General features: G+C 39.5%; 1 protein-coding gene across 1 annotated transcript in view; it reads left to right on the forward strand.

Moving 5' to 3' along the window:
- Positions 1 to 13,814, forward strand: part of DDC (dopa decarboxylase (aromatic L-amino acid decarboxylase)) — a 60,243-nt gene that overhangs the window by 12,550 nt on the left and 33,879 nt on the right. Inside the window, exons 3-6 of the mRNA XM_010573947.1 lie at positions 2,989 to 3,102; positions 3,766 to 3,885; positions 9,844 to 9,978; positions 13,343 to 13,486. Coding sequence (XP_010572249.1) covers positions 2,989 to 3,102; positions 3,766 to 3,885; positions 9,844 to 9,978; positions 13,343 to 13,486 — 513 coding nt within the window. The remainder of the gene's footprint in view (positions 1 to 2,988; positions 3,103 to 3,765; positions 3,886 to 9,843; positions 9,979 to 13,342; positions 13,487 to 13,814) is intronic.

The following is a 13,814-nucleotide window of genomic DNA, read 5'->3' on the forward strand; positions in this document are numbered from 1 at the left end:
ATCAGCAGAGGGCTGAAAAAACAAACATCAATTATGTCACACTCTTTGCAATATTTGACTAAGTGTGTCTGTTCCAACGTGGTGAAAGAAATGAATTTTACAGCTGCTTCAAGAGAAGGGGGAAGGGGAGGCAGGAGGAAGAACCGCAGCTGCACTTGCCCTAGGGCTTTTGGCTTTTTCTCTTTGTGTGAGTGGTGCAACTGGAATCTGCTGTGTTTTATCAAACAAATGGCTCCCAGCAAGTAGGCAGTTTAACTTGATTAACCCAAGATAAATGTCACAAGTCTTACAGATCACAGAGGATTAGAGTTGGGGAGATGAACAGTGGCAGTCCTGGCTCATTATGGACGTCAGTGGACATCTGTGTGTGTGGGTCCTATCAGGGACTGCTGTTTACTGGGTATTTTTTTATCTGTTTATCATTTTCCTGTGAAGAACCAAGTGCCATCCTATCTTTTTCTGATTTGTAAAGGAAGGTGTTTGCCACAAGTGCTTTAAAACTTTGTGTACTGGGTTTGTGTGGTAGAGTTTTGGTAGTGGGTTAGGGGCCACAGGGCCGGCTCCTGTGAGGAGCTTCTAGAAGCTTCCCCAGCTCCAGGTGAGACCCGCCACTGGCCCAGGCCAACCCAATCAGTGAGAGTGGTAACACCTGTGGGAGAGCAGATTTAAGAAGGGGAACCCCCGGGGAGTGGGATGTGAGAGGACCCTCTCTGCAGGTGCTGAGGTCAGTGAGGGAGGAGGAAGAATGTGGGAGGAAGGGATGCCCCCACAGCCTGTGGTGGGCAGGCTGTGCCCCCCAGCCCATGGAGGGGAGTGGGGAGGAGCCCACGCTGGAGCGGGGGATGCCCCCCAAGATGGCTGGGACTCCATGGGAAAGCCTGTGCTGGAGCAGTCTGTGCCTGAAGGACTGCAGCCCGTGGGAAGGACCCATGCTGGAGAATTTCGTGGAGAACTGTCTCCTGTGGGAGGAACCCCACGGTGGAGCAGGGGATGAGTGAGGAGGAGTCCTCCTCCCCCTGAGGAGGAAGGAGCGGCAGAGACAAGGGGTGGTGAGCTGACCCCAGCCCCCGTCCCCTGTTCCCCTGTGCCACTGGGTGAGAGGAGGTAGAGAACACTGGGAGTGGAGTTGTGCCTGGGAACGAGGGAGGGGTGGGCGGAAGGTGTTTTAAGATTTGGCTTTACTTCTCATTATCCTGTTTTGATTTGATTAGTAGTAAATTAAATTGATTTTGTTTCTTCCCCAAGTTGAGCTTGTCTTTTGCCCATGACCTTAAGTGGGGAGCGATCCCTCCCAGTCCTTATCTTGATCCACAAGCCTTTCTTTGTATTTTCTCCTCATCCTGCTGGGGCAAGGGGGGAGTGCGGGAGCCAGTGGCTGTGTGGTGCTTTGTTACCGGCTGGGCTGAAACCATGACACTTTGTTACAGCAAAGAAAGAGATCCTGACCAGATATGAGATACAGCAAAAAATGTTCACAGTGGCTTGTGTTTGGATACCTGATTTGAGCAGGTTTGGACCTAGTGACCAGTAGAAGTGAAATCTTGAACATACTAGATACAGGGCTAGTTTAGACAGTGGAAAATTGTAGTGGATAGGAGCTGTTTTCATATGAAAGAGATAGGGCTATCTGAAATATTATATATGGTATACTACAGCAGAGAAAGTAATATCTGATTCATTGTGCACAAGAGTTAAGACAGTTTCCCCTTAGCATGGAGCATGTTCCTGAAAGAAGAGCTAGTTCTTGGCGTGAAGAAGGTTAGAAGAGGAAATAAAGGGATATTCGCAGCATGCAGAACAGTGTGGTACAGTGATCCCCAATTTAGCTCCAGAACCAGAAACCTTATCACAGGCTGGGAGAGAGGGGAGTGTGAAAGGTAAAATTCATCAGAGGTGGGAATGTGGAATGGAACAGAACAGTAAGGAAACACTGAGCTCGGGCAAGAGAGAATGTATGCTCTTACCATCCTCCACTTGTAACAGAAGAACTCTAGTATTGAAAGAAAGAAAACAAAAGAGCATAAGAAAAGGCTAGGCTTCAATAACTCAGCAGCCTCTGGACTTCCAGCCAAGGAAAGATATTATATGCTTTCTGCTGAATTTTTGCTTATAGTCCATCTAATCCTCTAGAAGCACTTTTTTTTCTAAAATTTGCATTTTATCTTGAATGTGAAAGTTGTTTTTGCCAAACGTATTGTATCACATTATTTCCACTGAACACTGCAGTGTGGCAGTACATTTCCTGTTTTCAAATTTTATTAGACTGGAGTCGTGGAGCACTATCAAGTATCTCACAGATCCTTAAAACTGCTTAAATGTTGCATAAGATAGTTCTAAATATTGCTGCTGCAAGACAATTGACTACAATTTGTGCAGTTACTGTGTTGTTCTCTCATATTAGTACATATAAAGTGGAATTGTACATAAATCACAACTTGTTAGTGGGAGATGATAGTTTTATTTTCCACAGAAGGTATTGGATACTGGAATGGATTGTTTCACTTTGTGGTGAGGAGCTGTTTGGCCAGATTCAGTGCCTGAATTTTAGCAAATAACTCCAGAGTGTGGGCAAGAGAGTTCTGTGGACCTCTGCTGCACTGAAGACACTCTTGCTAAGTCAGTCACATGATAGAGACGAAAGAACAAAATACTGGAGAGTCCCTGAAAGCAGAGGCTCAAGGACAGTGCCCTGCATAGAAACCTGTGCTGCCACTGCCCATGCAAGTCTTGTCTTCTAGGCAGACAAATGGAGAACTCTGATTTTAGATCTGTTGGGAGGTGGGGGCAAGGACTAATTTACTTCTAATTTGAGTAAAAGACATAAAAAAATTGAGACAAAGAAAAAGGTAAGCTTTTCTAAAAAATGGGATCCTACGTTACTGCCAGGTAGTCCAGAACTGTTGACTGGTCCCAATCTTTTCTGATTTTGTGACAATTTGTTTCTGCTCCCTGCATTAGTTAAAAATTACTGTTTTTCCCTTAATACAGGTGACTCACTGGCACAGTCCATACTTTTTTGCCTACTTCCCTGCAGCCTCTTCCTTCCCAGCTCTTCTTGCAGATATGTTGTGTGGTGGAATAGGATGTGTGGGCTTCTCTTGGGTAAGTTTACTGGGGTATGTACCACTATGTGGAAATAGTACTTCACCTTGCCAAGATTTTAAGCATTTCAGTAACAATCTTCAATGAAATTATTGATTAATGGCAGTGAAGTCACAGGACTATTTTTATAGGTACATTTCCTTGACTAAATAGGTGTTTTCACATAGACACCCTGAATGATTCCAGGAATAAAAGGCTATTTCCTCTTAGAATTTTTGCCCTGGAAAAATGACCAGCATTTAGGATTAGTGTTAGCAGTGCTAACTTACTGGTAATTCATTAAGTAGTATGACTGTTGCCTGGTGTTGTTACTTCTCTTATCATCTGGATGAATGGAAAATTTTCCACATTCATATGAGATAGGCTCTTCTCAAAAGAGATTGGTACTTGATGTTGGAAAAAAAAAATGCAAGATGCAAATCCTAGCTTTAACATTTGATAGTCATGATTCTATGTGAGGCCCAGTTTGAAATTTTTTTAGTAAGTATTAGAAACAACATGCACAAAATGGTCTTCAGGTCCCTAATGTAGCTGTTAAAGTTGGCTAGTCTCTTCCTCTGTAATCAAAAGACAGAGAGAGAAAGAGTTATTCTTGCTCTGGTAGATCCCATTTCTCTTCATGGTCTAGTGAGGTTATTCCCTCTGTTCTATTTTTCAACACAGGCAGCAAGTCCAGCTTGCACAGAGCTGGAGACTGTCATGCTGGATTGGCTAGGGAAGATGATTAATTTGCCTGAAGAGTTTTTAGCTGGCAAGGATGGCCAAGGTGGAGGAGTCATTCAGGTAAGAGGGGACATAAAAAAAAATACAGGATGAGTTTGTGGGCTTTATAATTTTGTAAAACCTTCATACCAAAACATTAATAAAAGAAAGATATATTTTTCTTCTGCCACATGGGTTCCTTTCAGATTTTCAGAAAGACTGATGCTCTGTGAGAATGTCCATAGGTTAGTAGGATCATCCACAAAAGTAATGATTTTGTTTTCAGAGCAGCTGAATTCTGAAACACTCTTGTCTGTGAAGAATTGCTAGTAGTTCAACATAACAGCACAATTTGGGCTTAAAATTAAAATTATAATGTTGAAAAGTCATGTAGGATGGAAACTTTAATTTGTTGATCAAGTGAAGTGAGCTCATGCTTACCAACAATGTGCAGCAATGTTTTGTGGCTGAAAACAGAAAAAAGCCTTCTCAAATAGAAATATATCTGAGGATTTTGAGCAGAGGACTGTCCTGGTTTCAGCTGGAATAGTTAATTGTCTTCCTAGTAGCTGATACAGCATTATGTTTTGAGTTTGGTATAAGAGGAATGTTGATAACACACTGATGGTTTCAGTTGTTGCTAAGTAGTGTTTATACCAAGTCAAGGATTTTTCAGCTTCTCGTGCCCAGCCAGCAAGAAGGCTGGAGGGGCACAAGGAGTTGGGAGGGGACACAGCCAGGGCAGCTGACCCAAACTGGCCAAAGGGGTATTCCATACCATGTGATGTCATGCCCAGTATAGAAACTGGGGGCAGTTGGCCTTGGGGGGTGGCTTGGGAACTAACTGGACATCAGTTGGCAATTGGTGAGCAATGGCATTGTGCATCGCTTGTTTTGTATATTACAATTCTTTTATTGTTATTGTAATTTTATTATTATTATCATTATTAGTTTCTTCCTTTCTGTCCTTCCTTTCCTGACAAGGATCATGAAAGGTGGTTACAAAGGCTTCCATGAAGTCCACCTTATACATGTGCAAATGTTTACTTCAGTCAGTTTCCAAAACAGCTTTCCTTTTTTTCAGAAAAAAGTGTCAGAGATCAAGCAATGGATAAGAACATAGGAGACAATCTTCTATAAGTAGAAAAAACAGATTATAGTAGAAAGTCTATCAGTCTTTGTCAAAGAAATTGAAATTATTTTAAGAAGTTCCCCTTATATAACAAAATGAAATATTGGAATAGTATAATAAAATGAAGACCTGCTTAAAATTTGAACCTAAATGGTTCTATCAGTAGATAACACAATTTTTAGACTACACTGCAGTATCCAAACCAGAACAAAACTCCAAACTTTGTTGACTTAATGAAATGATGTTGCTTAATGAAAGCCTACAATATCTGAACAGAGTATCTGTATGATAGTGAATATATAATCAACGGGCAAACTTGCATGCATAAGAAAGCTATACTGTTTGCCAGCCATGGCTCCACTAGTGCATGGTCTTTCTGCAAATGCAGACTCTGGTCACAACTATTAATCTAACTAAAATAGATCTCTACTATGGAAAAGACTGAATTTTAAATAATTGTTCTGTGCTCCTTTAATCTCTGGCCCTGGTCATTGGAGGCCAGGGCACAATCCATTTTATTCTAAGGTAGGCTTCTAAAATACATCTGAATTACATGCTAGAAGTGGGAGCTGCTTTGATGTCAGGTGCAAATGCCTACTGCATATTCCAATGAATTCTTCCCAACATCTTCCCAGGCAAGTATGAATTTAACCCAACTGCTATGATTCTCCTAGGCAGAGCTGTACCTACACCAGTGTATTTCCTGTATAACTCTTTACTCATCTGCTTGCTCTGTTAGGATCTTTATTATTATGACTACTAGGGAGGGGGTTATGTTCAAGAAATCAAGGTTCTGTCACGTGTCTCAGCAGTACTTATTTTGTACCAGTGAAAGCAAGCAATTATGCCTGATGGTTATCAGCAGGAAATACTGCCCTTCCAGGCTGACAATGCTGGATTGCCCATAATTTTAATCAGAAACCAGTCAGTTTCAGGAATCGAAAGTGGGCTCCGTGTTCCTGCTTACGATGAAGTAATTTGTGCTGCAGATCTTTTCTTACTCTTGAAACAATAATGATACAAATAAGAGAGCATGAGGCAAAGACAACATAAGTGTGTGAAAGTGCCAGTCATTGTCTTGGTAAATACCAAGTAATTATTGTGGTATTGGGTAAAACTGAGCCTGTGAAAATAGGCTCTTAATTACATTTGAAGGTCTATGTCAATATGAAGCACTTCTGTTGTGTGCAGGATGACACGTGAAAATGGCAAAAGATGAAAGAAAATTTCAGTTCAGAGCTCTGGTGGACATGAACATCAGCTCTTGCTGATATTTCTTCCGCCTCTTGAGCCTGCTTGCCATGGCAACCTTTATTTGCTTGCGGTAAAAGGAAAGGTATCATCATCCTTCACTTAATGCAGAATACAGCATTCAAGAGGAGAAAAAACCAGCTTTTAAAATAAGTGGGAAAGCAACTTTCTTCCTGAAGCTTGTATCCTGCTGTTCATTCTAGACAAACTGCTGAAAAGTATAGCTACTTTGAATTTTAAAGAGCTTTCTTGCTCTGAAAAGAAGAAGTATTTTAAGGGTGAAACAAAATGAGACTCAGCCTATCTTTGACCTGGTAAGGAACACTGCTGATTTATCTTTCTTGTCAGTTAGCTGAGTAGTTCAAGAACCAAGGGGGTTTTGCCTCAAAAATATTTAGTCCAAGACTGGTGCCAAGTGAATAGAAGAGCATTACAAATCAGGTTCTGCAAACTCTGTAAGCTTCAGTGTAAAAAAGGTGACTTATGAAAACTGAGGCAAGGTGAAAAAGCCTGTGCCTATCATGAGACATCCAAAATCATTTCCAAGTTGCTGGATTCAGGTACCTTTAGGCTATGACCCAGGTGTATATCAGGAGTAAAGATTCAGCTGGACAACAGGCCTTTCCTTTTCATCCTTGTTTCTGTGCAAGGAAATTCATATAAGAACTGTTGTATATGCTGAATATGCACCAGCCTGGATGAACAGCCAGGAATGCTAGGACATCTTGTAGCATTCCTCAGAAGGCTGAGGCTATTCTTGAGCCCACGTCATTTGTTTGCCCAGCCAGGCTGTCTCCAGAATAGTGGGGGCTTAAATTTCCAGATCTCAAATTAGTGTCTTAACCTTTGGAATTTCCTACAGCCATTTTCTTTTATACATTTGTGCACATTTCTTTAATATGCATATTTCTCACATGTCTTGGAAAGACACTAATGGTTTTATAGGGCCTTCTCATTACAGAAAAAAAGAAGAAAAAAAAAAACCATTTTCTCCACATATATTTGAAAGATTTTCGTGTATCCCCTTAATACTAATTATTACTTTTATTAAAATATATATATTTATTTCCCACATATTAAATGCAAGGGTGGCAGAGCTAACTTTACTGTGAAGAACCCAGGTTTAGAAAGGTTGTTTTCAGTGACTTGCCTGATGCGAGATGGACTAAGGTCTTGCACACAGGCTTTATGTTGCCCAACTTCATTGTAAGGACATACAACTTACCTGAAAAACTGTGTGAGCATCACAATAAGTTGCAGTGGTTTGCACAAATTAAAAGTATTCTTGCCTGCTGAATTGCTGGAAAGGATATTTCAGGCAACATTGTCTGATAGTGTATGCCCATTATGCAGGTCTTCTGATTATGCAGTGTTCTTTAGAAAATTATATACTGCTTGTAAAAAAAAAAGGAAGAAAATCAGCTTCCCAGAAAATAGGTGATGTTCTTGACTAAAACATTTCTCATCTGCTGGACATCCAGGACCCAAGTCATTATATTCTAGCTCACAGGACTGTCAGGAAGCATAGGTATTTTATTTCATTGTTACTTAGATAACATTGTGCTAAGCATGGCAGAAATAGTTTTGCTAAGAAAGACATGGTGACAGAAGTTTCTCATCAGGAAACTTACACTGTGTGAAATTCATCTCACATTTTGTCAGATAAAGTTGAACATAGAAGAAGGTACCTTTAGAGGAACCATTTATTTCAGTCCAGAATATTTGCCTAAAATAGATGGAATTCTTGCTTTCTGGATGGGCTTACCTCTCTCCACAGAATACTAAGGGACCCTAAACAATTATTTTATCTCAGATATTTAACTTTTTAGACAAAGTAAGATGAATCAGATCTTGAAAGTTCTTTATGTGTAAGATGAAGATAATTGTGTGCACGCTCTTGGCATCAGGAATTTTGAGAGCTATGGACAGGCATGATTTCTTGGTGTTCAGATATTCTGATTAATATTCTGAATTATGGTCTGGCTACAGACCATATGTAGAATAAGATTAAACGGGGAGATTGCCAAATTGTGTTTTCTGTAATTAATGGACAGAATTTCCTTCACCACTTGCTTCTACATGGAAGTTCTACCTTACTTGACCCAAGAGGGATATTTGTTTTCCCATACCGTTCTGTATGTATGTATCTGTAGTATTTCCCTCAGTTGCCGTAATGCTGTATGCAGCAGCAGCAGCTATAAGAAATGCACAAAACTGTCTCCAGCTCATCTTTGTGCTCTGAGCCAGACCCTGGGGTCTACATTCGTCAAATCCCACACCACCAGAAAGGCAGATAAAATACATTCATCGTGGCAATACATTTAGTAAATATTTAGGGACTGTCCTTTTTCCTGCTTACTCGGTTCATGAGGCTCTTGAATTTCAGCTGGACTGAGTTCACTCACTGTTGAGATGTTGACATGTAGAAGGCAGCTTTGTCTCGTATAAATAGCGCAGCTAACTTCAGTATTAGGAGAAAGTCTGAATTCACTGGGATCATTCTCATGTATGAAATCTGTAGGATCAGGCCCACCTCCAGTCTTACTTCTTCAATAAGACTTCCTAAATATTTAAACATTTGTTGTCATTAGTAAGTATACAGAGGTCGTCAACAAAGGGAGGATAGAATTTTGGTACATGATAAGAAACATCACTCCAAAATTAGCTTGTTGACACTGGGGATATTTCTGAGACATACTTATTAATATAAGCAACTATTCTTTGGACTGTTATGTGCTTGGCAGGGGAATATTTGTGTGACAATTGTTCAACTTTGAAAGTACCTAAAAACTCGATCTTGTGAATGGACACCCAAACCCACTGAAATTTATGAACATGGTTACAAACTGTTACTTATAGCTTAAAAGAGCAGTTTAGAGCATGTTTGACCTGCCTGTTCTAGAGGAAAACCATAAAAAGAATTTGTGGGAACTTGTATTCTCTTGTGAAATTTATGGAACAATTGATACAAAAAATTCCCCTCTTTGTTGTCACAGAGTATCCAAAAGGCAATTTAAACTCATGTTTTGTGAATCAAAGTGCCATTTAAAAATAGTGTGTGACTGTTCCTTTCATCTCAGTGTTTTTGAAGAAGAAAACATACGTAACTAATACTTTGAAATGGAGTTAGCTATTTTGAATCATAACTTTTTTGCTTTTTCAGTGTTTTTTTTTCTTTTAGCCACAATAATTGACTTGCCCAGGGTAACTCTAAATGTTAAATAAGCGTTATAATTATGCATGTTGCTTGATAGGAGAGTTGACAGATTCTGATGAAAGTTAAATGTGTGGAAATATGGAGTAACAGAAATCAACAGTTACTCTGCCATTGTTACTGGTTAACAAACGATTGGTGCCTGGTTTGAGATCCTTTTCACATATGTTTAAGTCTATGAGTCCAGCTTTCTAGCATTGATTGCAAGGCTGGTGCCTAAACTGAACAAGCATAGAGATTAAAGAGAGCAGACAGGAAGGAGGAGACCAAGATCAAATAGATTCCTCCCTTGCTGTCACACATATTCTTAAAAAGCAGGAGATTGCGCAGTTTCTCATATGCAGTTTCTGTTAATAACTTTGCAGATTCATATGGAAGAAAATGTTGCTTTTCTTTTTCTGGAATGTCCTTCTTTTGAACCTTCCTTCAATTTGTCCCACAGGGAAGTGCAAGCGAGGCCACCCTGATTTCACTGCTTGCTGCAAGAACAAAAACTATCAGATGGTTGCAATCAGAAAAGCCTGAGCTAACAGAAGCAGACATCATGAGCAGGCTGGTGGCCTATGCTTCCGATCAGGTGAGTACCTCTCAAAAACATGGAAACATGGGGTCTATACTTAACATTCAGACATCTTAATAGGTAGGTGAATTACATAGTCACCAATCCACACAGTTTCTATTTGGTTTTGCTTGTTTAAATCTTATTGTACATCGTAAGTGGGCTGGTATCTCATGTGAGCTACCATAATACAAAGAATAAATATCCAGAGGTCAGTGTTACATAAATATTACTTCTTTACAAAAAGAGCTCATTTGAAGTAAATAAGGATACTTGAGTAAGGTGTTAATTTCAGTTGTGTTGAGTAAGTCTAGACCATCTTTTGTTACATCTAGGCTTGTGTGTCCATGTGTGCACACATTATTTTCCTCCTATGTACACGTGCACAAACAAACACGCATACATCCTCCCCCTGTATGCATGCATGGGTGCAGGTGCATGCACACAGACAAACCTAGTGCATGAATATAAAGCAAATTGGTCATAGTACTTGAAGAAGCCCAAACATTTTTTCTTTTTTTTTTAAAGAAAAAAAACTCCTAAGATCTCCATGTATCAATCCAGCTAAGAAATCTTACAAGAAAACAGAAAATGTAATCCTTGATTTCTGACTGAGTGGTATTTAGCAGACTGAGTTAGGCTAAATTCTCAGCAGGCCAGGACCATGAGAGGCTTTTACTGTTAATGAAAGCAAATTTTAGTCTTGTCAGTTCTGCTGCTCCTACCTTTCTGACACACTAATCCTACTGAAGGGCCAAGCAATGTTGTTTCTCTCAGTAGCTGTGACATTTTCTTATCTACATGTCAATGAGATAGAAGAAACTTCCTTGGTACTTGATGTTTAGTTTAAAGTAATATCTGATTATGCAGAATAAAATGGCCAGGTTTCAGGCTTACCTTGATTTACTACTAAGTTTATGTTAAAAATCACTGGAGAACAAGTTAAAAGTACACTTGCTCTTTGCTGGTGGGAAGAGGGACTACACTGCTAGGGTGAGAAGAGTCAGGACAAGAAAATATGAGGAAAGATAAGCTGTTTTCAGAAGGCACAGAGGATGTTTGTCCTTTTTTTCTGGGACCCGAAGGTCTGTATTGTGCAGACGGCCAGTCCCAGAGCTCAAACTCTGACCCAGTGATGCACAAAACCTTTTACTTGTTTTCATTTTTTGTCCCATGTAAGTGGCTGACCTGAAATGAGGACTGACAGGCCTTCCTGCCTACTGAAGGTCAGAGGATCTTATGTTTACAGAAGGATTTGCCTTAAGATATTGCTGACCTTTCAAAGCAGATTGTTGCAGAGCTCACCGGTCCTTCTGCATTAAGAACAGACCTGCATGACTCATAGGCAGTAATCCACAAAAGAAAGTAAACCAAAGCCATTCTGTGGAAGAGAAAACCATGCACTGACAGAGAGCAACGCTGCAAGAATGCATTAGGAGGGAGGTAAAAAGCTGCCTCTGGACACTCAAAGCAGAACGCTGAACTCGGATCTCATGTATCTTGGGAGATCATTTTAGCTTCTAGGCATTTGGGGAAAATCTTTATCGCATCGAAATAATTTTGCTTTGTGTAAGTGAGTACAGAACAGGACTGGCAACAAATCTTTCCCCAATAACTACTTGGAGGGTTGGAGAAAACAAATGAGGATGCCTGTCTGTTTTAGTGCCTGGGCTATCCTGGCTGAGGCTCCTCTTGCAAGGGATACTGAATGTGAGACCTCGGAGCTGAGAGGAGCATCCAGCTACCCCAGACAGTAGACACCTGACCAGGATTGGGACCAGGACAGAGGTCAGGGTAGTTTTTTGATATTCTCAAATTTTCTCAGGCCATTTTCTTCATCAGCCTTTTTTTGCCATGTTTATTCAGCTACCTTAAGCAGCTGCCCATTCATTTCATTGATTTCTGCTTGGTTCCTTGCTCTCCTCGAGGATGGTGGGAGATTCCCAAGTACTTTGCTGAGGACTAGGACTTCCATGGAGCAGCAGGTTACTAAAGATTTGTTATAATATTTGTTATAATGCAATTTTGGAGGCTTGAGGAAGCAGTTCAGAGGTTCTGACTGGCTAACAACCTTAGTGTGTTATTATAGTTTGCTTATTTACAATTCTTGCATGAATCAGCTATAAAATACCTCTTCCTATTGTACACTTGAATGAAGTATGGTATTGCTATGGTACACACATTGTTTTCCACTTCAAAAAGTTATATTTCAAGTCTAGACTTCCAAATTTTCTCAAGTTGGTGCTGAATTAGTTTACCAAAATGGTTTACCAAGAGGCACTGATGAGATACAAGTTAATAGTAAATCTGCCTTTAAAACATGTCGTTCCAGGGATACGTGAAGTCGAAAGGCAAAAACTTTATCTTCATCTGGTCTTGGTCAACCTATGTTTTGGCTTAATCTTCTCCATGATTATATGCTAAATTAGAATAGAATTAGTAAGTGCTCTTGTAGGCACTAGCAAGAACCAACAAGATGAGTAGGATGGAGATTATGAATGAGAATAGTCACAATATGAAAAGGTGAGGAATTTTTCTCTTTCAAATTAAGGACAATTAATGAAATTGTAGAAGGTGGAAGGTAAAATAGCTTTTTTTGGTTTTAGTTATGCTCTAAAGGAGAGTATTTTGTGGCTAAGCATACCTTTTACTGTTAATAGGTTATTATTGTATCATACGTCACAAATTTATAGGAATTTCTTAATGGTATCTTTTGTTTTTATTTACTGAGATGTGCTTTTAGGTTCTAAAAATATTATTTAAGGGGAATGCAAGTAAAGTGGGTTATAAATAAAATAACATATTGGGAATGATCCTTAATTGCCTAACAAAATGAATGAATGATTGAACCACAATTTAGTCAGTAGGTAATCTAAAAAAATGGTCATGTAAGAAAATATCTCAGTCTATACCATATCATGACGTATATTTTTTTTAGAGTTCAGCAAAGCTGTGCACCTTTAAAATATGCTAATCAGCAACCGAATCATTATTAGGCAAGCTGATTATCTACATGTCTTTTGGTTGATTTAGAGCCAAATCCTGAAGCTCTTAATCAATCCTACCTAACTGTGATCACGTTAATTAAAGCTCTCACTAAGGTTAATTGAACTCTTGTCAGAATGATGCCATGGCAATGGTCTCAAGAATACTTCAGGGTTTCTATTACTGTATTTTTGTGTGTGTGTATGTATATATATGAATGTGTGTCCGTCTGTATGAAAGAGGGAGAGGTATGTATCAGTTACATACCAGCAACAGTCCCAGGATCTCAAGTATTGCTTTACTTGAAAGAAATGAATTTTTTTCTTTTTAAATTCAAATGAACTTCTTACATTCCAATAAAAGGTATCTGTCTTAAAACTTGCTTATTTCCTTGTAGGCTCATTCATCAGTGGAAAGGGCTGCGTTAATTGGTGCTGTGAAGATTAAAAAAGTTCCTTCAGGTGATACATTTAGTGTTTGTGGTTCAGCCCTGAAGAAAGTTTTGGATGAAGACAAAGCTTCTGGTCTTATCCCATTCTTTGTGAGTACTGGATTTTAATTAATCAGTGGATTTATAGCTTCTGATAAGCTATTTTTGACATGAATAGATGATCTCATCCCTAACAGAGGGATTGATAGGCAGCCTAGCTAGAATACTAGGACAGGTTCCATGAATGTTCTTCACATAGCTTTCTGTGCAGGAGGAGCAACTAATTTGAGCAGCTGGTTGCACTTCTCAGCAAAAATAATGTTTTAAAAGGACTTAAAGTTATATTAGACAGTTGAATAAGTGGAGGTGAATTTTGTAGTTGCAGGTAATCCTGCAGTGTTGTAATCTCCTAACACTTGAATTCTGAAATGCCTCTTTT

The sequence above is a fragment of the Haliaeetus leucocephalus genome, unplaced genomic scaffold, assembly GCF_000737465.1.
Source record: "Haliaeetus leucocephalus isolate CR32 unplaced genomic scaffold, Haliaeetus_leucocephalus-4.0 Scaffold3, whole genome shotgun sequence".
Taxonomy (NCBI): Eukaryota; Metazoa; Chordata; class Aves; order Accipitriformes; family Accipitridae; genus Haliaeetus; species Haliaeetus leucocephalus.